At 39.4% G+C, this 22,659-nt stretch overlaps 1 protein-coding gene across 1 annotated transcript in view; it reads left to right on the top strand.

The window, feature by feature from the left end:
* The first annotated feature begins 7,605 nt into the window (after positions 1-7,605).
* Positions 7,606-22,659, top strand: part of acat1 (acetyl-CoA acetyltransferase 1) — a 32,972-nt gene continuing 17,918 nt past the window's right edge. Inside the window, exons 1-2 of the mRNA XM_076275038.1 lie at positions 7,606-7,762; positions 8,679-8,732. Of these exons, the coding sequence (XP_076131153.1) occupies positions 7,712-7,762; positions 8,679-8,732 (105 nt within the window). The 5' untranslated portion in view covers positions 7,606-7,711. The remainder of the gene's footprint in view (positions 7,763-8,678; positions 8,733-22,659) is intronic.

The following is a 22,659-nucleotide window of genomic DNA, read 5'->3' as shown; positions in this document are numbered from 1 at the left end:
AGACTGTTTGTTGTAGGGTGTCTGAGGACCCCAAGGACATAAACATACCTAGGCCATTAAAAGGTTAAACCTCATATGGAACAATGCCTTCCACGGTACACCCCCCCCACATCCCCCAACATTCAAAATTAATTGTATGCACTATATTGCTATATAGCATAGTAATATTATACACCATTTGAAAGCTTGGACTCTTGGGAATCCATACATGACGACAATTTCCATGTACAATCTGTATAGTGCTTTACATTGTCAGATTAATCTTACTATGTCTCAATTAATTTGTATAAAAAATGCCCTCCTCCGCCTTTGGTGCTTCCCTACCTTCTAGCTGCAGTGTGTATCCTTACGGCTCTCACACACAGTTGCGTTCCGTCAACGCAAAAATTGAACTTTTCGACACAAGCGACGGGAGCAACGCGACGCAACGGATCCCACAATTCAGTTCGGCAACGGATGACGTAAGCCCATGTAAAGTGGATGGGATGCGTCTCCAGCACTGCACCGCACGCAACTGTGTGTGAGAGCCGTTAAAAAATGAAATATTCACAGGAATCCATAGAAATGCAAAAATAGAGACTTTTGTGTAATTATTCCATATTTTGTGTAGTCATTCTATATCAGAACCTCTGACATACATTCCATATAATCTTCAAGAAACTTCAGTGTGTTACCTTTCATTTGAAACCAGGATTATGTGTCTACACCCAGAGGTTGCCACACAGTAAAGGCTTTTATTGTCAGTATGCATTTTGGGTAACCAAAAGGCCACAATTTTAAAAAAGACATCTGCTACAGTATAACCTTCATACATGATATAATACAGTGTTAGTGGATACATGAACACTAGACTTTTATTTTGAAACACTTAAATGGCTAGGTCACTATTGACATTTCTCCAGTATTTTTGAGTTTAGCCTACACATGCTGTTGCACCCAAATTATATTGTATGTTAAGATGCCTTTATATGTAATTTGTATAATATTGTGTATCTTAAGCCCCCCCCACACACACACACACACACATACAGTGCCACTGAAGTAGGCTATTCTGGTTGTAGCCTGTTCACTTTGGCCTGTAGAAAAAAGAATGGGTGCGAAGTTGGTATTAAATTTAATTCAAAGTGGTATTAAAAAGGTCATAAAAGTCTTGAATTTAAGTTTGGAGGATCCTGGGGGTAACCTGATAAAGCTTGAAGTACTCTAAAATCGACTGCATTCACTCTTGACTTGATAAAGCATAGTGGACCAACACCAGCATACCTCCCGAAATCATCACTGACTGTGGAAACATCACACCTGACTTTAAGCAACTTGTTTTCTGTGGCTCTCCATTCTTCCTCCAAACTCTTGGTACCTTGACTGGACCTTGATTTCCAAATTAAATGCCAAATTTATTTTCATCTGAAAAGACAACCCCGGAGCAACAGTCCAGTTCTTTTTCTCCTCAGCCCAGGTAAGACACTTCTAACGCCTCAGGTGTGGCTCTCGGAATGTAACACTTGACCAATTTCCTGGACAAGTCTGCATAGTGGCTCTTGATGCACCAACTCCAGCCTCAGTCCTCTCCTTGTCCCTAATTTCTTGAATCGGCTTTGCTTAACAATTCTCTCAATGCTGTGGTCATCCCTGTTGCTTGTGCACCTTTTCCTACCACACTTTTCACTTCCAGTCAACTTTCCCTGAATATCTGATACAGCACTCTAGCATCAATGACCTGTGGCTTACCCTCAACAACACATTGAATTTATATAGCGCTTTTCATTCAAAGCGCTTCACAGTGGAGGGAGAACCTCACTAACCACCACCAGTGTAGCACCTACCTGGGTGATGCTCAGTATAGCCATTATGCGCCAGAATGCTCACCAGCTTGATGTGGAGAGTGAGGGAGTGAATGAAAAAGCCAGTTACAATGGGAGATGATTGGGGAGCCAGATTGAATGAGCCAAGTTGGAGATTTAGCTAAGACAATGGGGAACACCCTACTCTTTGCGATAAGTGCTATATGGGATCTTCGATGACGTGAGTCAGGATCTCAGTTTAACGTCTCATAGCCTATATGATACAGAGCACTATGTTAAGCAGCGCCTAAGTGGCACTATTGAGAAGACGCTGATGTGCAGAGCACATTAAGAATTGTGCCAGTAGCATCGCCGGTTCGAATCCGGCCTGATGCTTCGGCTGCCGTTGCGGCCGTGGTCATGCGGTCTCCCGTTATATAATGCCACGCCGTCCGGTGGTCAGCGCGAGTGCGGGCACGCAAAATCTGATGAAGCCAAGTGCGTAACTGTTTGTATAACTGCTTTTTTACTGAGGGCATTCATATTAATCATTGATATCAATTGCAACAGCCAGAGAAATAAAAATCAATTTTACGAAAAAGGAGGACGCTGCTGCGCGGTGGACCTACACGAACGGTTCGAATCCGCCTTGATGCATCGGCTGCCGTTGCTGCTTGTGTCACACGGTCTACCGTTTTACGCCACGCAAAATCTTATGAAGCCAAGTGCGTGACTGTAACTGTTTGCTTTCTGTTTGGTGTGCTGTTTACTGAGGGCATTCATATTAATCATTGATATCAATTGCAACAGCCATAGAAATAAAAATCAATTTTACGAAAAGGAGGACCTTTGACCTACACGCAATAGCAAGCGTCACGAGACTCTAATAATGTATAACACCGAGCACTACGTTAAGCAGCGCTGCCGTAGCACTATTGACAAGACGTCGCTGTGTGAAGCACACTAGGAATTGTGCTAGTAGCATCGCCGGTTCGAATCCGGCATGATGCCGTGTCCGCAGCTGTTACCCGTTAATTTTACGCTATGCTGTCCGGTGTCCAGCTGGGTCAGCGCAATCGCGATCTCTTATGAAGCAAAGTGTGTGACTGTTTGTAACTGCTTTCTGTTTGGTGTGTTGTTTACTGAGGGCATTCATATCAATCAGTGATATCAATTGCAACAGCCAGAGAAATAAAAATAAATTTTTTGATAGCAATAGCCATCGTCACGAGACTCTAATAATGTAGGCCTATGGCTCCTTGTGGAGGGTGTCAATGAGTGTCTTCTACACCAAGTCAAATCAGCAGTCTTTCCTGTGGTGTATTGACACATTAGTTTGATCTGATAGTCTTACCGTAGTTTGAGTTAATGTGTACTGCGCAAGCTCAAGATCACACATTGTATGGAACATACATGTATGAATACATTCTTAGAGATTCTTTTTCTTGAACTTTCTTGTGCCAAGATTAATGGCGCTACTCCTCGGACAATACAAACTTGGAGAAATGGAATTGCCAGAGTTCAAGACATTTTACTGGAGAGAAACTAAGTGGACTGTTCTATACTGACTGTGCTACACTGATAGATGTGTTGTATCCCATGTGGGAGGGAGGTGGGGAGTATGATTGGGTTTGTGTATCTGTATTGTAACAATGCCTTTCATATATGTTGTTACCCACCAAATACAATAAAGAATGAGTACAAAAAAAAAGAACATACATGTATGTGCTGTGACCGTCATTTATTAGTAAAGCCTTTTGAACGTGTGCAGCCGTCTCGTTAATGGAAGTACACCACAGTTCCCATCTCTGATTGTGTGTACTGAACCAGACTCTGAGATTAAAGGCTTAGGCAACTGACAAAACAAAAAGGCTTTTAAATATTTCACTTTGTGTGCAATTGAATCTCCAAAATAGGAAAGTTTCACTTAATAAATTATGGGGGGAAATTTCCACAGTATTCTAATGTTTTGAGATTTATTACAGACTCCCGTAGATCCCATCAGCATGTTGTGTGAAAAACAGATTGTTGTCGATCTCTGTGCCCTGGTACTTAAAGATATCTGCCTTTTCCACTACCTGGCCCAGTCTGAGTGGTTTGGAGTGATATAGGCTATTTGTTTAATTGGGATCCTGGTTAGAATGGCGAGACTATTCCATGAATGTTTCAGTTTCACCGACAGGCCACTCATTGCCTGTGTTTAGCTTTATCACATTAGCGGTAATGTGTAACGTGAGACTCAAGCAAGCCCTCCAGTCCACTCAGAAATCTAATTATTTAAAGTGACAGGCAACTCACCTACACACCACCAATACAATGTTAAGGCATTAAACACAAGTGTAAGAGTTTGAAAATCACTATGAAATATTCAATGTTGAACAATTAGTAGTTATGCAATCATAAAATGCTAGGCCTATACTTACTATGTTCCAATTTACAAATAAACTGCTCCAAAATAAGGGAACAATTCAATCACACATTGGACACTGACATTGTTTGGTGTTGAGGTGAAACTGTTATGAGGTGAATGTTTGATTTTGCAAGAAAAAGACGTTCTGTGAATATAGTTTGAGAAAGAAGAAAAAAATGTGTTTTAGCAATTATGAAGAACTGTAAGTTTTTTTAACAGTGTATATGAAATAGGGGGCAGGGGGTCAAGCAGAGTCTAGAATCGCCACTGGTGTTAATGATCATACAATAGTTCATACTAATGGTGCCAAGTGGACAGGACCCCAAAAGAGCTTGGGCTGGCACTGTATGAGATGCATGAAATGGGTACAAACTACTGAAGGGCATCTGTTGGCCCACTCCCATCAAACCTTGACCGTATTAATCTCAAAACAGTAACATGCTACAGCGGCTGGAGCACAGGTAATTGTATGACACATTTGATATGAATACTATGGCCGTGATGAAGGAGCCTAGGCCATTTCCTTCATCTTAGGTTTTGTAGTTTAGCTAATCTTTCTGTTGATAATGCTAAAATCACAGCTTATATTGCAATTATATAATAGCCTAATATTAGGCCAACTAAACATTTCAAAATATAACTGCAAGCAATGATGGATCCAAACACCTCTGCCTCTGTGACCCATGACATATCACAGTACACTCATATATGATGTGACCCATGACATATCACAGTACGCTCATATATGATGTGACCCATGACATATCACAGTACACTCATATATGATGTGACCCATGATATATATCACAGACAGCACACTCATATATGATGTGACCCATGACATCACAGTACGCTCTTATATGTTGTGTCCAGCAAATGCACAAATTGTGTGTCTATGTTATCTGTTGTGTTTTACAAAATATATCATGAGCACAATAAGCATGTCATAGCTAAAGGATTTTTGCAAATTGATCGATGGCAGACTAACTGGCTCAGTATAGACATAGACATTATTATTTTTCAGGCAGCATCATCAGATATGGAAATTATCCTGAAAACCTGGCAGTAGGGCGACATAAGACACATTAGAATGTGTGTGTGTGTTTCTGTGAGCGAGCTTGTGTGTGTTTATGTGTATGAGTGTGTTTTTGTTTATGTTTAAAGCCCCTGCCAAAATGATGTTGCCCCATCCAAAACACTGGCACCCTGCACACACAATACAAACACAAACACACTGTTTCCAGTTTAAAGTTACAGGGTGTGAGTTCGTCGGACGCATGAATTGGGCAGGGTCAGGCAGAAGTGAATTAATACAAGATAGATAGATCAGAATTGAACTCTGGTTGTAATTGGTTTATTCAATTTCACCTCAGAGAAGTCTCGTCCATTTCAGAGTCTTGACGTGGCTTTCCACTACCTATATTGCCGCCAAATTCAGACCCACAAACTGTGGAAAGGGTGTACATACTTTTTTTCTGGTGGTGTAACATTTTTACAAAATCTGCATGCATTGTCATTGCATTGTGTTGTTTTATTTACACAGTCTTTTACAATAGAACAGTATATATCAGTATATCATAGCTTAGATCCCTTGATAAGTAAAGCCATTCATGTAACAGGATTCCTAAGGATCTGGAAATATTCAGTCACCTATACCGCAGTTCCTGTTTTGGATTTCAAATTTGTCTTGAAGTTCCATAAAGATGACATGGTAAAATAAGTTCCTCTCCTGTATAAGACAAACTGGAATTCTGGTCCTTTTGCATGCATGGCAACAATACATATACTGTACAGTACAAATGCATTGTTAAATCAGTATATCCAATACAACAGAGGAAATTACTATATTAACTTATACATAATATAAATATTTTTTATTATGGTATGACCATTAGCTTAACATTTTTAAGTTCTTCCTTTTTGATAAACAACAAAACAAAAAAATAAAATTGGGGATGTGTCTGTTAACAGGCCAAGATACTGGCTAATGATTTGCAGCACCATATATCGCGTGATGACCCTCTCCCATTAATACCATTTGCAGTGGGACACATTCCAATTCTGTCATGTGGTTGGGAACAACTTACCTATTTGTGGCCTGTAATCACATTTTCTGCAGTATCTGAATTGGTATGCACTTATTGAATTTCCTCCTCCCTCTAGTACAACTTGGAAATACATCTCAACCACAGTCAGATTGTTGGGCCATCCTAGGAGTGTCTATGTTTTCAGAGGCAATGATGAAGCCTGTGTTTGTGGTGATTTTCTTAATACTGGTAATGTTCTCAGTTCAAGGTGAGTTTAATTTTCTATACAACATAGTACATTTACTTTCAGAGTATATTTTTGCATACTGAGTGAATTTGTTGAATTTCACTTTGGCTTTTGTATGTTTAAGCATAATTTATCATGTTAATGAAAGAAACTCGACACATGGAGTCAACATCAGTGATATTTTACTTGTGGTAGGTGAAGGGAGAGCATTTCCATGGAACTGTGCATCTCTTAATGGAGTTTGTCGTCAAGGAGTGTGCCTTCCACACGAACTCTACTTTGGACCTTTGGGATGTGGCAAAGGATTCCTGTGAGTTTGAACGTAAAATGACAACTCTATTATAATCAGGTAGTCAATGACGCTAACAACTAATACTCTCTTCACAGATGCTGTGTTTCACACTTCTTATGAAACCTCGACACACAACAATAATTCTGAGAGCTTGCACTCGACGTGGACCCTGTCATAAATTCGATCATCTGCTTGTTTATTTGCTCTTAACAGTCTGCCTTCATGCATGTTTAATTTAAAATCTTTGAAAATAAGTTCAGAGTTTGATATTGAACTTAAGATTGACTGATCTTAAGTTCAGGATAGGAGATACTTTGTAACATTTGTGAAGCTATAAAATGTTCCTCTTTGTGTTGCCTTTTTGTGTTGCCTAATTAAAAGACCCAAGTCTGTAGTGTGAAAAGACAATAAAAGATTATGGATGCCAATCAATTGTTACAGTTTTTTAAAGTAATGATTTTATGTAGAATGTTCAATTGATGTGTTGAGATAGCTTCTCTTTGCATGTTGCAAACAATGGTGTACACAGATGTTTATTTCTTTACACGGTTCTATAATTCACTGGGACCATTCTTAAGAAGTTTTGTTGACCGTGTTTTTGCTTCCTGTTCATCTCCTCTCTCTCCTGGAGCTCTAAAAACATAGCCCCAGCAGTGCAGCAACTCTGTAAATTGAGGACAGTCTACAATTTGCTGGCACAAGAACACACACAACAGACAATTTAGCCAATCAGTGTAATCAAATTGTAGGGTCAATTCCATAAACCGACAGTAAGAGGCAGCCATGGGCCACAGACGCCTCTAACCTGCCTGAAATATAAAGAAGAAGAACGTCCTCGATTACGTCATGCGCAAAGTAACCCCTGTCCTGTGTTTATAGTTTGGCTGTTGGGCAGTTGAAGGTGAAAGCCATCCAAGTGTGCGAAAAGTCGAAAGTGAACCTTGCATCACGATTATGTCATCTTGTGGACTTTTTACTGCGCATACACAGCTGTGCAGACGGCTGGTAAGTTGTGACACTGAACATTAACCGGCTTTTATGTTGTTGGTAGCAGAGCTCAGACAGATGTGGCTATTTAGCTTAACCTGCGATTAGCTTGCTAGCTTCCACAAATAACAACATGCACTGTTGAGTGTGTGTACGCCAGCCCAACTCAATAACTCAATTTTACAGTAGCATAGGCCTACTTACTAACACAGGCCTAAAAAACAAATGACTGCGTGTCCGTGCACAAATCTTCACTGGTCGGTGGAATTTCTCCTGCTAAAACTTGTCGTGTATTTCTATTATTTTCTACTTGGTCAAAATGTTGCCAAATGATGCCAAAGGGGACATTCAAGCCAAGGTGAAATTCAATATTATATTAAAACATGCTCATATAGCCTATACCAGACTAACTAGTGCATCTGCTTCAAAATTTGCCCTTTGCCCATGATACACATTCACCAATTTGAATGAGAATCAGGCTAGTTTTTACCTAAACATACAGACAGACAAACCGCACCAAAACCGCTGATTAGGTCATCATTGGGGAACCCATAGCGAAGTGGTAGGCTAGTATTGACGTCTCATACGAACAAGCTAGATATCTACATACCAGTCAGGTTAATTTCCGACTAAGTGCAGAATCCACTCTCAATGCTACCCTCGTTGATAAAGGCTGAAAAGCCCAACATAATGCATTATGTTTGTATTAACACAATATATCATAGTGAAGTTGAGTGTTTTTTTCTACTGATCAGGTCACCTCTACCCAAATAAGACCATTAGAAATCAAGTTAAGAGGCTCAGAATTATGAATTTGGTCACATTCACTTGTTATAATGTTCAAGTCGAAGTCTAGCAAGTGAATGTTTAGCATGTTGCTGTCCTTGAATACAAATTAAATTAAAATGTTGGGTTATGGTGGCTTCCTTTGCAGGTAACTTCGCGCCAATGTCTATCAAGAACCTACTCATCAAATCCAGCTCTGAATGTGAGTGGTGAGGGTATTTTCAACTGGTTTAATGATGCTAATCAGTATGGGAGACTGGGGACTGTTGTAACATGTCTTCCTTTTTTGTACTTTTCTTAGTGCTCAAAACTGGCACAAGTTTCACTCTTGTTTTAAAATGGATACCAAATTCATTCTCATTTTTTTTATTAATTCAAGCAGATATTTCTTACTTTTTTTTGTGAAAGTGATTTAAATGCAAGTGTCACAGTTGTGACATGTCGGGGGCAGTTCTAATGGTGCATTCATGGCACTTGGGAATGACAAGGAGCGCCCCCGTGGCTACTTTGTTTTTCCGACAGCAAGTGTTCATGTGCTTTGCCGTCGGAATGTGTGACAAACACGGATGCCACAACAAAGGTTAAAACATACACTCACTAATCCTAAATAAACAACTGTATTTGCTTAAAATATAGTGTAAGACACTTGTGAAAGAAAGATATGCAGCTTTCAAGTGACAAAAACGGCAAATTCCCAAGTTCACATTAAAACTGACATGAAAGGCCACATGGACTACAAACGAGCTACAACGTGACGACAAAAGTGATGACGAGCCCCTAACTGGGCAACTCTGTTAGCAAAATTTCAAATTTTCCAGTTTCCGACCTCTGACTCACACATTACATGACGTAAATGATGCAGAATGATGATGTTTTCACTGGGAAAAAGGTTTTTCTAAAGCCCATGAACGCTAAGTATAACATTTCAAGTTTCCCCTCCCTTTATATTGATTTTAGGGAGGTCCATATCTTTACCAACTTGTGTGTGTGGGTGAAACTATTTGCTGACCACAAGACTCAATGCCATAAGGGGCTCTGTGGAGTCCCTGGGCCACACCTGGGGCTAAATCTCTGTCCCTGAGTAGACTGTGAGGGATGATATGGGTCATTCCACGCCAACTCAGCCACCCATGTACATGACACCTCTCAGATTTTGCTGAAAAGCGGTGAAAATATGCCGTATGTTACCAAACAAAGGAATCTGAAGTTTCAGGTCAATATCTCAAACGGTTTGCCCGTGGCGTCCATTTGAAATTCGGGTGCCACGGCCCTAATTGACACATTGAAATTTCACATTTCACCCTTTGCCATTTTTGGAAGCCCATAACATCTGTTATAATAGTGGTAGAGGGCTGGAAACTGGCTTGTTAGTTCATTGTAGCCTGTACTGAAAGTAATTGTGGTGAATAATTACTTAATATTAACTTAGACTGGCAAACTTCAGGAACACTCAGGAATCAGGTTTATTCTGTTACAAGCAGAGAGGGTAAAAATGGTCTATGGTAGGCCATGGCACAGAGGCCATGGCCTCTGGATCAACCTCTCTCTCTCTTCTTCAGTTCTCCATGTTCTAATCTAGTTCTTACAATGCAAGTTAATCACTTTTGTATGGGTTAAACAAAGAAAGAAATGGCGGCAAAACAATCCCACGGGGTTGGTTCTCCACTTGGCATCAGACACACCTACTCACACCTACTTCACACCTATCTGAAAAGAGGAGAGATATATTATATATCAGAAATATCACTTATAGAATGTTCCAAACATTCTCACAATCAAATCATTACAATCCTTGTACTGAGACTATTACAATGATACCAAACATGAATATATTTACATTTCATGACACATGGATACATTATAGCAAGGTAACATCCTTTGTCTTGTGGATCTGATAGCCCTTGGAACCAGTACATTAGTATTTCATTGGGGCCCACATGGCCACCAAAACCAGTCTTGAAACTCCAAAATAATTCCCATCAGTACTACACAATTCTGGAGGCAGAATCAACATTCCTTACTGTTTGTGTGAGAGGTGGGTCACCAAAGTCCTAAAAAATGTTGACGGCATGTGTGATTTTTCACTTTTTGGGTGGCCGTAGCACCACAATTAATGATCATATTTATTCTAAACAGGATTATTTGTTATACAGCGGGGAAAATAAGTATTGAACGCGTCAACATTTTTTTCAGTAAGTATACTTCCAGTGAGGCTATTCACATGAAATTTTCACTGGACATTAGTATTAACTTAGGTAATCCACACATATATAAAAACCCAAACATTAATGTCCAAAAGTAGTGTTATTAGTAAAAAAGTGGAATGGCACAGGGAAAAAGTATTGAACACGCTAAGAAAAAGCAGTACACAAAGGCGAGGAATGACAAGGAACAAACTGGAATCTATTAGGGATGTCCGATATTGGCTTTTTTGCCGATATCCGATATGCCGATATTGTCCAACTCTCAAATTTCGATTCCGATATCAGCCGATACCGATGTCGATATGTGGGTTATTTTTCCTCAAAACTAATTTAGGTAACATCACATATCTCCTGTTGTGGAATTAACACAACATGCTTAATGTTATTGTGATGCCCCACTGGATGCATTCTTGAATGCAACAAGGCTTTCCAAATGTTAACATTGTCTGTGCAAAATAAGAAAAATACTTCAACTTAATTTAGGGAAAAAGTGCCATGTTTATTTTTTATTTTTTAATTGTCTCAAACAACAGTTTGGATTACACTCTCCCTGAGATAATCTTGACAATGCCCACAACAAATAGGGCAAATTTGACTTCTTCACAAATGATAAAACATTGTACCTGAACAACTATGTGCAACATAGCAGAATGTAAAGCCAACTAAAATAACAGGCATAGTGTATGACAGGCTACCCTTTTTCTGTGTTAAATGAGCCTGCATTTGTAGGATGCTTCATTAACTGTTTCTTTAACTAAAACTCAATCACCTTAATTGAATGAATGCACAAATATGAGTCAATTACAATGTGGCAAGCAACTATACTGCACAATTTTGAGCTACAAAAAATACTTCAGGCTTGAGGTGAAGTACATAACGGGCCATACCCACAATCAGGCTTGGAATTTCACCATTTTAGGGGCAAGGCCACTTGGCCTTCAGTTGGGCATATTTGGTGGGGGGCACAAAGGCCACATGTCAGGGCACCAAGGCCAAAGTTAACTATACAGTAGTAGGCTATAAAAATGATCAAAGTTGTATTCACTGCAGTAGACCTGCATCACTGTATACAAAAACATAAAACATGACATATTACATATAACTGTAAATCATCTGATCATCTAATATTTTCAGATATCTAGGCTATATTTAACATTTATTTTATATTTGGCCTGTTATGAAATCATGTATTGAACAATTTAAGCACAGCTCAGCTTTAAGAAACTCAAATAGCCTAGATGTATGCTTAGCATTTTGTGATCATTAAGGCTACTTTCACAAACTCTTACAGTCAGCTGTCCTCTGATTTACCGATATCTAGGCGACATTTGTAATTAGGGCCCGAGCACCGAAGGGCGCAAGGCCCTATTGTTTTTGTAAGGATTATTATTATTATTATTAGGGCCCGAGCACCGAAGGGCGCAAGGCCCTATTGTTTTTGCAAGGATTATTATTATTATTATTATTGTTATTCCACTTTTTTGCTTTCCTGTTTTTGAGGTGGTTAACATGGTCGAAATTTCTTGAAATTTGGCACACACGTCAGGTGTCACGCAACGCAGTTAGGTACAAGAGCTTGACCTCGGGTGTGGCCCAGAGACTCGCTAGCGCCCCCTTAGGTGACTGATCCCGTGGTTGGCATATATTTTGAGGTGGTTAACATGGTCGAAAACGCATGAAATTTGGCACACACATCAAGTGGTACAGTGAATAGACAGGGATAAAAGCTTGGCACCGGGCGTTGCCCAGGAACTCCATAGCGCCCCCTTATGTCACAGTGACTTGTGGTTGGCATATAGTTTTAGATACACACACCAAATTTGGTGGGTGTATGCAACTCCCAAAACCAAACGACTTTTGTATTAACATGCCATTAGCCACGCCCACAGGAAGTGAGGTAACTGAGAATTTGTGCGATGTGGACATGATCAATTTTAACGTACTCCTCCTAGACGGTTGATCCGATTCATGTCAAAGTTGGTATACATGACGCCGAGATGTTCCTGATTCTAAATTGTGAAGCCTTTTTTTGATATGTTGTAATTTGACGAAATGGCGAATTTATTAATTTTAGTACCCTTCCATATAAACAATAAATGTGTTATAATTCACCATGCATGGCTTGAAATTTTTTAAATTTCACAGGTCATTGAAGACCATGTTGATGATAATATTCACATGCCCATAATGCATGTTTGGCATAGCGCCACCAACTGGCAACAGAAAGAATGACAATTATACTGATGTAACATGATCAATTTGAACATACTCCTCCTAGACGGTTTGTCAGATTCATTTGAAATTTGGCAAACATTATGCCAAGATGTCGCTGATGTTAAATTGTGAATGGATTTTTTAATGTTGTAATATATTTGATATGATTTTAATATCTCACCACATAAACAGGAAATGTGTCATAAATCACAGTACATTGAATGAATGGTCTGAAACTTCTCAGGTTAATAGATATCATGATTATGATGATATCCAGACACCCAATGGGCCTGCCTGGCATAGCGCCACCACCTGGCCAAGCAGGAAATGTGCCAGAAATGGACAATGCCTTAAGTGATTGATCTGAAACTTTATAAAATATCGGATATCATTATTGTGATGATATTCACATGCGTAAATTCACAGGCCTAGCATAGCGCCACCTTCTGGCCAAGCAGGAAACGTGCCAGAAATGCTCTATGCTTTGAATAAATGGTCTGAAACTTTTCAGGTTAATAGATATTAATATTATGATGATATCCAGACACCCAATGGGCCTGCCTGGCATAGCGCCACCACCTGGTCAAGCAGTAAATGTGTCAGAAATGGACAATGCCTTAAGTGATTGATCTGAATGTTTACAAACATTTTGGATATCATTATTGTGATGATATTCACATGTGTAATTTTCATTCCTAACATAGCGCCACCATCTGGCCAACCAAAAACTGTATCAGAAATGTTCTTCGTTTAAAATGAATGGTCTGAAATTTCTCAGGTTAATATATATTATGATTATGATGACACCCAATGGGCCTGCCTTGCATTACGCCCCCACCTGGCCAAGCGAGTAAATGTGGCAGAAAATAAAATACAAAAACAACTAGCACACGCATTAAAAATGTACATTTCACAAATGCACCACGTCGGTGCTTTGTTGGATTCCGACATGTCACGGGTTGCGGCCCGCAGGTGCTCGGGCCCGCCATTGCCGCTTGCGGCTATATTTATTATTATTATTATTATTATATTAACTTTGTCTCAGAGCGTTTTCCTTTTTTGAGGTGGTTAACATGGTCGAAAACGCTTGAAATTTGGCACACATATCAGGTGTCACGCAAAGCAGTTAGGTACAAGAGCTTGGCCCTGGGCGTGGCCCAGGGACTCAGTAGCGCCCCCTTAGGTGATTGAGGCAGTGGTTGGCACATACTTTCAGCTAGACGCATCAAATTCGGTAGGTATGTGTATCTCCCCAAGATGAACAACTTTCGTATGTACAATGCATTAGCCACGCCCAACAGGAAGTGAGGTATTTGGGATTTTGTGCGGACTAAAATGTGATGAATTGTGATGCCAGAAGACGTTCTTCCCATCGGTGAAAACGCATGAAATTTGGCACACACGTCAAGAGGTACCATGAATACACAGGGGAAAAGCCTTGGCACTGGGCTTGGCCCAGGAACTCCATAGCGCCCCCTTATGTCACTGTGACTTGTGGTTGGAATATAGTTTTAGATACACACACTAAATTTGGTGGGTGTGTGTAACTCCCAAAAACAATCAACTTTTGTATTAACATGCCATTAGCCACGCCCACAGGAAGTGAGGTAATTGGGATTTTGTGCATTGTGGACATGATCAATTTTAACGTACTCCTCCTAGACGATTGATCCGATTCATGTGAAAGTTGGTATACATGATGCCAATATGCTTCTGATTCTAAATTGTGAAGCTTTTTTTGATATGTTGTAATTTGACGAAATGGCGAAACTATGAATTTTAATACCCTTCCACGTTAACAATAAATGTGTCTTAATTCACCATGCATGGCTTGAAATGTTTTAAATTTCACAGGTCTTTGAATACCATGGTAGTGATGATATTCACATGCCCATAATGTATATTTGGCATAGCGCCACCACCTGGCAACAGAAAGAATGGCAATTACATTGATGTTACATGATCAATTTTAACATACTCCTCCTAGACGGTTTGCCGGATTCATGTGAAATTTGGCTAACATTATGCCAAGATGTTGCTGATGTTAAATTGCGAAGGGATTTTTGATATGTTGTAATATGTCATGATTTTAATATCTCACCATATAATTTGGATATTTTGAATATAAACTGGAAATGTGTCATATAATCACAGTGCATTGAATGAATGGTCTGAAACTTCTCAGGTTAATAGATATTATGATTATGATGATATCCAGACACCCAATGGGCCTGCCTGACATAGCGCCACCCCCTGGCCAAGTAGGAAATGTGCCAGAAATGGACAATGCCTTAAGTGATTGATCTGAAACTTTATAAAATATTGGATATCATTATTGTGATGATATTCACACATATAATTCATATGCCTAGCATAGCGCCACCATCTGGCCAAACAGGAAATATGCAAGAAATGCTCTATGCTTTAAATGAATGGTCTGAAACTTCTCAGGTTAATACATATTATAATTATGATGATATCCAGAGACCCTATGGGCCTGCCTGGCATAGCGCCACCACCTGGCCAAGCAGGAAAATGTGCCAGAAATTGGTAATGCCTTTATTGGTTGATCGGAAACTTTACAAAATATTGGATGTCATTATTGTGATGATATTCACATGTGTAATTCACATGTCTAATATAGCGCCACCATCTGGCCAAAAAGTGTATCAGAAATGTTCTTTGCTTAAAATTAATAATCTGAAATTCCTCAGGTTAATATATATTATGATTATGATGACACACAATGGGCCTGCCTTGCATTGCGCCCCCACATGGCCAAGCAAGTAAATGTGCCAGAAAATAACATGCAAAAACAAATAGCACACACATCAAATATGTACATTTTATAAATGCACCACGTCCGTGCTTTGTTGGATTCTGAAATGTCACGGGTTGTGGCCCGCAGGTGCTCGGGCCCGCCATTGCCACTTGCGGCTATATTATTTGTTTTGTATTTGGCCCGTTATGAAATAATGTGGAACAATTTAAACACAGTGTAAAACTTAATCCCAAATTTGGAGACATCCATGTATGTTGAAATTTACTGCAAATTCAAAACGGGATTAGTCTGGAACGGCTAACTGTACAGGGGACTGATTTACACCTTTCTGTTCGGTACGGTCTGCTGTTTATTCTGATATATGGTTTGTCATGTTAAACGAAGGGTTCTGAAGTATTCCACCGAGATGAATGGGTAGGGAGATGGACGCAAAACCTTCAGTAGAATTTATGATTGAATGATATTATTTACTTTTCTCGCGAACCGTTCACTACAGCAATTAGCGGCTAACATCGTTTAAAAGCTGAGAAAAAGCTCTTTCATGTGATACTTGTGATGTCTGTGTGATGAGTAGGCTACTTCGCGAGTAGTTCAACTGAGAAGAATGGGTTAATTTGGACGCACTTTCTTGCGCTGTCACTTTCTCCACTGCGTAATTTGGCCATAGGCTAAATATATATCGCTATTAGTAGGACGCAAAGCAGAATATTTAAAGAAGGGGGCACCAAGGCCACCGTGGCCTGCTGTAAACATCTGATTTTCAAAGGGGCGTCACGGCCAACTCAAGGGGCTACGACGGCCATGGCCAATTCCAAACCACAGACATAATGTTGAAACAGAGCGAGCAAGTTTGTTACTGCAGCCATCCAAGCTTGTTTGTATGCTTCAAGACGCAGCTTGATGAGGTCATCATCTGTGCGCCGGTAAACGCTTCAGGAGCGCATAGGCACTATTTGGGTGTAACGCAAGCATTATTTTATCGGTTTTAAGGCAAAAAAAATCCGATAACGATATTAACAGATATTACATTTTTATGCTAATATCGGGCCGATAATATCGGTGGGCCGATATTATCGGACATCTCTAGAATCTATAAGTAGTTAGAGAAATTATCCCTCCTGTCTGTGCAAATTGATATAAGCTGGGTTAGTACATACTGGTGGGCTATAAAAAGGTTTTTTGTTACCAAGGTGTCACACAATCATGCATCATCAACTGGCCATGCACAGAATGCATCATCAATGCATCATCAACTGGCCATGCACAGAATCTCCTTGCAAGATTTCTGACCAGGAAGTCAGAAGGATAGTCAGAAGAGCCAAGGACCACTCTGAGAAAGCTCCAGAAAGATTTGGAGGCAGCAGGTACAATTGTTACAGAGAAAATCATAGCTAATGCACTCCACCGCCATGGCCTCTATGCACGCTCATCCCGCATGACTCTATTGCTGAAGAAAAATATGTCAAAGCTCGTTGAAAGTTTGCTATACAACATTTGAACAATCCTATGAAATACTGAGAGAATGTATTCTGGTCAGGCAAGAGCAAAATTAAACTTTTCAGATGTCATACTACACACCATATTTGGAGGAGAAATGGCACTATGCATCACCCTAAAAATACCATACCAACAGTGAGGTTTGGAGGTGGTGGCATCATGGTGTGGGCTGTTTTGCATCTCATGGTACTAAGAGATTTCATACAGTTGAAGGAATGATGAATGGAGTCATTTTGTTCTGGGAGAATCTTTACATCCACCAGGATGATGAGGATGAGACATGGCTAGACCTTCCAGCAGGACAATGATCCAAACCATTCAGCAAAGGAAGCTCTCAATTGGTTTCAGAATAAAGGAAATCAAGGCCCTGACTTCAATTCAATTAAAAAAAAAACAGTTTTGGTAGTTAACTAAAGATGAGGATTCACAAGAGGGACCCCTGAAATCTTCAATATTAAAGGACTATCTGTAGGGGTGGGTGATATCGTCTGCGATAATATGTGATTGTTGTTTTAACGATGTGCAAATTTACATTATCTAGTATTTAAATTACTTATGCTGAAAAAACACTCGAAATCACGCATTGAAACCCCATACATTATCTAAATCTAGGAGGTGTATGCAAGAGAAGCCCCATTGCAGCAGAGCAAGTGTCACATGATCGCTAGTGGGTCCACGTTGTCACACGCAGGCCTAATGTTTATTTTGTGTAGCGAGATCAAGACGAGCCTACTTGGGATTTTGTGCAGCTACTTCTGTTCACGTAGCATTGTCACATTTTTTCCTACATGGTATTATATGGAGAGAAAACATTTGCCTTTGAGTATTTTAATAGTGAGTTGTAAACAAAGAACTCTTCTCATGTAACCCTTTTGTAAATGGACTGAAGTTCGCTCTAAATATCTACGTGTATCGATTATGCTAACCGTTAGCATCTCTATGGGATTTCTCATATACATTAGCCATAAGCTAACGCATTAGTTTCTATTCTGTAACTTGGAATGCTAGCCTACATGATTTCTCTTAAACAAAACATCGAAGGAAATAACTGAGACGTACTCTGTTGGTCTGCTTAGTTTTACAGTGAATCCTATGTAAAGGTTTTTGAAAGGAGCTTCAGACTTTCTCTTGGGAAACTGTTAGGCCTAGTCGATCATCTTCTCTAATGTAGCTGGCTAGACCATGTCATTGCCACACACACAAGTGGGGGCAAAATTGGAAATGTGTCAAAGTGAATGCATTGTTTATTTGGTTAAAAAGTTAATGGTTATTATTGTATTGATGCTATTCATAAATAATGAGCTGTAAAGTAACTCAGACTTTTACCATTTTTTTTAAAGGATATCGACTAATTATCGTTATCGTGAAAATCACAAAAAATATCGAGATATTATTTTTTGTCCATATCGCCCACCCCTAACTATCTGTTTTAAAAAATGGGCCAAACTTACACCAGAATACTGTGACTGATTAGTTTCGTCATACAGGAAATGCCTTGAAGCTGTCATTACGAATAAAGGCTTTTCCACAAAGTATTTAAGAAATTTCAGCAGGCGTGTTCAATACTTTTTTCCTGTGTCATTCCACTTTATTACACATAACTCTACCTATGGACATTAATGTTTGGATTTTTTTATATGAGTGGATTATCTAAGTTAATAATAGTAATACTAGTCTGGTGAAAATGTCATGCAAATAGCCTCATTGGAAGTATATTTACTGAAAAAAATGTTGACGTGTCCAATACTTATTTTCCCCGCTGCATGTGGGAACCTTGCTCTTGCCAAAATGAATTTGAAGGGTATGGTACCACTGGTGGGGGTTTCATGGGGGTCCAAAAACCCTCTCCGGCAGAGGTGACTCTTTTGGAACCCCATATTTGGACCCCCAAATGACCATGTGGACACTTGATGATCCTACTGGGATTTATACCAGATAAAGATACATTTGTTCTTTCTTTTAATGAAATAAAACCTTTGACTATGATGCTCCATAATATGAATTTTATCCTTCATAATGCACCATTTTGGACATTGTTTCCAGAAGTCTGGAATGTAGATCAGGGAAAATTTAGTGATGATAAAGCATGAAAATAGTGGAAATAACTTAGCATTATGCTCAGTGATGGCAAACAGAAACTTCAGATTCCCTCGTTTGGTAACAAGGCATATTTTCACCGCTTTTCAGCTAAATCTGAGAGGTACCATGTACATGATACCCCGATATTGGCTGTTTTCACATGGAATGACCCATATGGGTGCCAAATTTCATTAGTTTTCACCCATGGGAACCATTGACCATGGAACAACACCGAAAATTATTATTTACAATTAAAGCTTAATAGCAGGCCACATTCCCCCTGGGCATAAAAAAAAAAAAGGTTTGGTTCCTGTTGGTTGTCAGTTGAGGCCATGGGTCGGTAGGGAATTTATTTATTTTATTTTTTTTATTTTTTTTTCCAGTGGCAGTAAGGGATAGGTAGAAAATCAATCCCACCAGGATTTCGCGAGGTTTTATGAGACTGTTGCGACCTAAAATGCCTGGATGGAAGTTGCGGTGATTTTAGCTGTTTCTTGTGGAGAAATTGCGGGAGGAAGTGAAAATTGCAAAAATAGTTTAAATTTAGGGCAATTAAGGTTAGTAAGACCAAAATCACACTGATAATCTTGATGCTTATTAAAAAGGATAATCAAAGGTAAACAGTAAGGATTACAGAAAATCAAAGTAGGCCTACTTTATTTGTGAAAATGCTTTGACTGAGGTAATTCACAAAGCATTATAGTAGAACTGTCCAAAAAAGACAGTCACCTAAAGAGATGGCATCATGTCATATGTTTCAATACATTCATATATTTTGTAATTCATATTAAGTTAATATCTTTTTAATAATTCATAGTCTGTGGCCTGCATAATTACTAATATCCAAGTAAGTATCTAGTAATTTCATATTGATTTAAACTATTTGACTACACTTCTGTTTAATGTCATTACATTGGTGGTGTACGTCTAATTGACTGCCTGCCCCTTTAAGGACGTGAGAGTAGCCTAATTACATTTCTGAGTGGATTGGAAGGCTTGCATCTCACTGTGTTCGGCTACGAGTGTAAATCACTTTTTGCATAGTGCATTACCATATGTGGATGCAAGTGGGAATGTCTTCTATGTCATTAGTTAAAATAAATGTTAAAAAAAAACAACTCGAATGAAATCATTCTTGGATCATAGAAGAGGTAAATGTCTTGCAATTTTATTAATTTTTATGATTTTGGTAGCACTACTCAAACTAAGCCCACAAGCTAGCAAACATAAGCTTGACATAAACATGACATAAGCTAAAAGGACATATCCAGGTAAACGTTTGCCAATGGGTTGCATAGCCTACTCAAATGTCAGTAAAACAAGTAGGCCTTAATTAACTTACTTTCATAGCCTAGGTAGGTTAGCAACACCAGGTTGAGAGATGCAAGTAAGCAGATCGTTAACGTTAGCCTTCTATTTATTGTCATCAAAACTGCAGAGGAACGAACACTTAGGGCAGTCTTTGGTGTCATATGCAGAAGGTGCAGAAGTAAGTGTGCCATCTGGCTCAATATTCTGCGCGAGGGACTGTTGCGGTAGGTGACATTTCACAGTGAAACTACGATGACAAATTTGCGAAAAAGTTGCGGTGTTTGGACAAAATTGCGAGTGCCTTCGACGAAAACAATCGTCTTCGTGAACTGTGCATAGGCTACTTTGTAACAGAGAGAATATGCTCATCCCTATACATAACGCAAGGGGTAATTAATGTAATTATAGTTCGCCTTTTATTTGTGGATTTATTTAATGTAGCCTAGACTATTTAGTGTTATTTCTTCCCCAAGCTCATAAAATAAATTTGGGTCGCACATAAATTGACAGGGTCGGTCGGAAACCGGAACCCAAGAATTGTTTTTTGTATGCCCTGTGAGCTAAGCTATTACACTTATCTTTGATGTCAATACATTGTAGGTCTAATTGAGTTCCTGTCACTTTAAGGGTGTTTTAAAAGGACCGAACTCGGTCTACTAAAATGAAAGTGGACCAAAACAAAAGGAACTCAGTTCATTTTGTATTCACATTGTGAGTTCATTTGAAAGATGACTGAGATCTCTTTCTGGTGCACTTCAGCTCTGATAGGTTTCAGTTTTCTTCATGTTCACACTATACTTCTCTGCGGGTCTCAGATCTGTTTTGGACTATGGGCTATAGTTGCTCTGGGTTAGTTGTGTATTTTCATCATCATTCATTATCAGGTTGAAATGATCATAACCCATAATTGGTGTGGTGATATTGTTTCATATTTTATATTTTTCTTCTGAAATATAAGTAGCCTATTATAATATATTTTCAGAATGTATTCTGATCTGAAGTTATTCAGATTACTAGTATGTCAACGATTGGTGTGCTATCTCAGCTTAATTTGGGGCAGCCGTGGCCTACTGGTTAGCGCTTCGGACTTGTAACCGGAGGGTTGCCGGTTCGAACCCCAACCAGTAGGCACGGCTGAAGTGCCCTTGAGCAAGGCACCTAACCCCTCACTGCTCCCCGAGCGCCACTGTTGTTGCAGGCAGCTCACTTCGCCGGGATTAGTGTGTGCTTCACCTCACTGTGTGTTCACTGTGTGCGGAGTGTGTTTCACTAATTCACGGATTGGGTTAAATGCAGAGACCAAATTTCCCTCACAGGATCAAAAGAGTATATATACTTATACTTAATGTCAAAATACGGTCTAAGATCACACTTTATTTTGGCAGTCCACTAGAGGTGCAACGATGCATCGCGATACGGACATAGACGATGCTGCATCGATGCAGTGGCTGACCGTAATCAATTATAACGCAATGATGTCGCTTGTTAATTTTCCAGCCGCGCCATAAACATTCCAATGAAAAATAACATTCTCAATAGCCTGCGACAAGAATGACAAGGGTCAGCGACACCATCTTCTCGAGCAACTTACTGACCGGATGTTTTAGAGTTGGAACAGTGTCGATATCTCAAAAGGCCTAGGGGCAGGAGCTGGCCAAATACAAATGTGTGCTTGCTGACGGATAACAATAAGTGTGCTACTCTCAGCAAGCACATTTAACAATTCTTACAGAAACAACAGGGCTTTTGCACCATCCACTGCTCGGGCCCTAATGAAGCCTCCAGCTATATTGGAAATCAGTGATCAAAATAATATCTAGCTTATGTTCCTATCAAATGTCTGTGTAGTCTAGTGTCTACTAAAATCTGGTGAAAATATAAAGTTTTGTATTTACCTCAGGAACTAACTTCCATCTATAATTTCAGATAGGGATGGAAAACAATGACACTTTAAATATAGTTTTGTCAATGAAATACACATGATGATGAAATCGCCTTTGCAATTTTACATTATATTGTTGCTTTATTTTCCCACACATCAC

The sequence above is a fragment of the Alosa pseudoharengus genome, unplaced genomic scaffold, assembly GCF_046254945.1.
Source record: "Alosa pseudoharengus isolate Yale_2024_CS ecotype anadromous, Long Island Sound unplaced genomic scaffold, YU_APseudo_1.1 YU_APseudo_1.1_scf_8, whole genome shotgun sequence".
In the NCBI taxonomy this organism is placed as follows: Eukaryota; Metazoa; Chordata; class Actinopteri; order Clupeiformes; family Clupeidae; genus Alosa; species Alosa pseudoharengus.
Note: the sequence above shows the minus strand (reverse complement) of the source record. Positions and strands in the feature narration are given on the sequence as shown.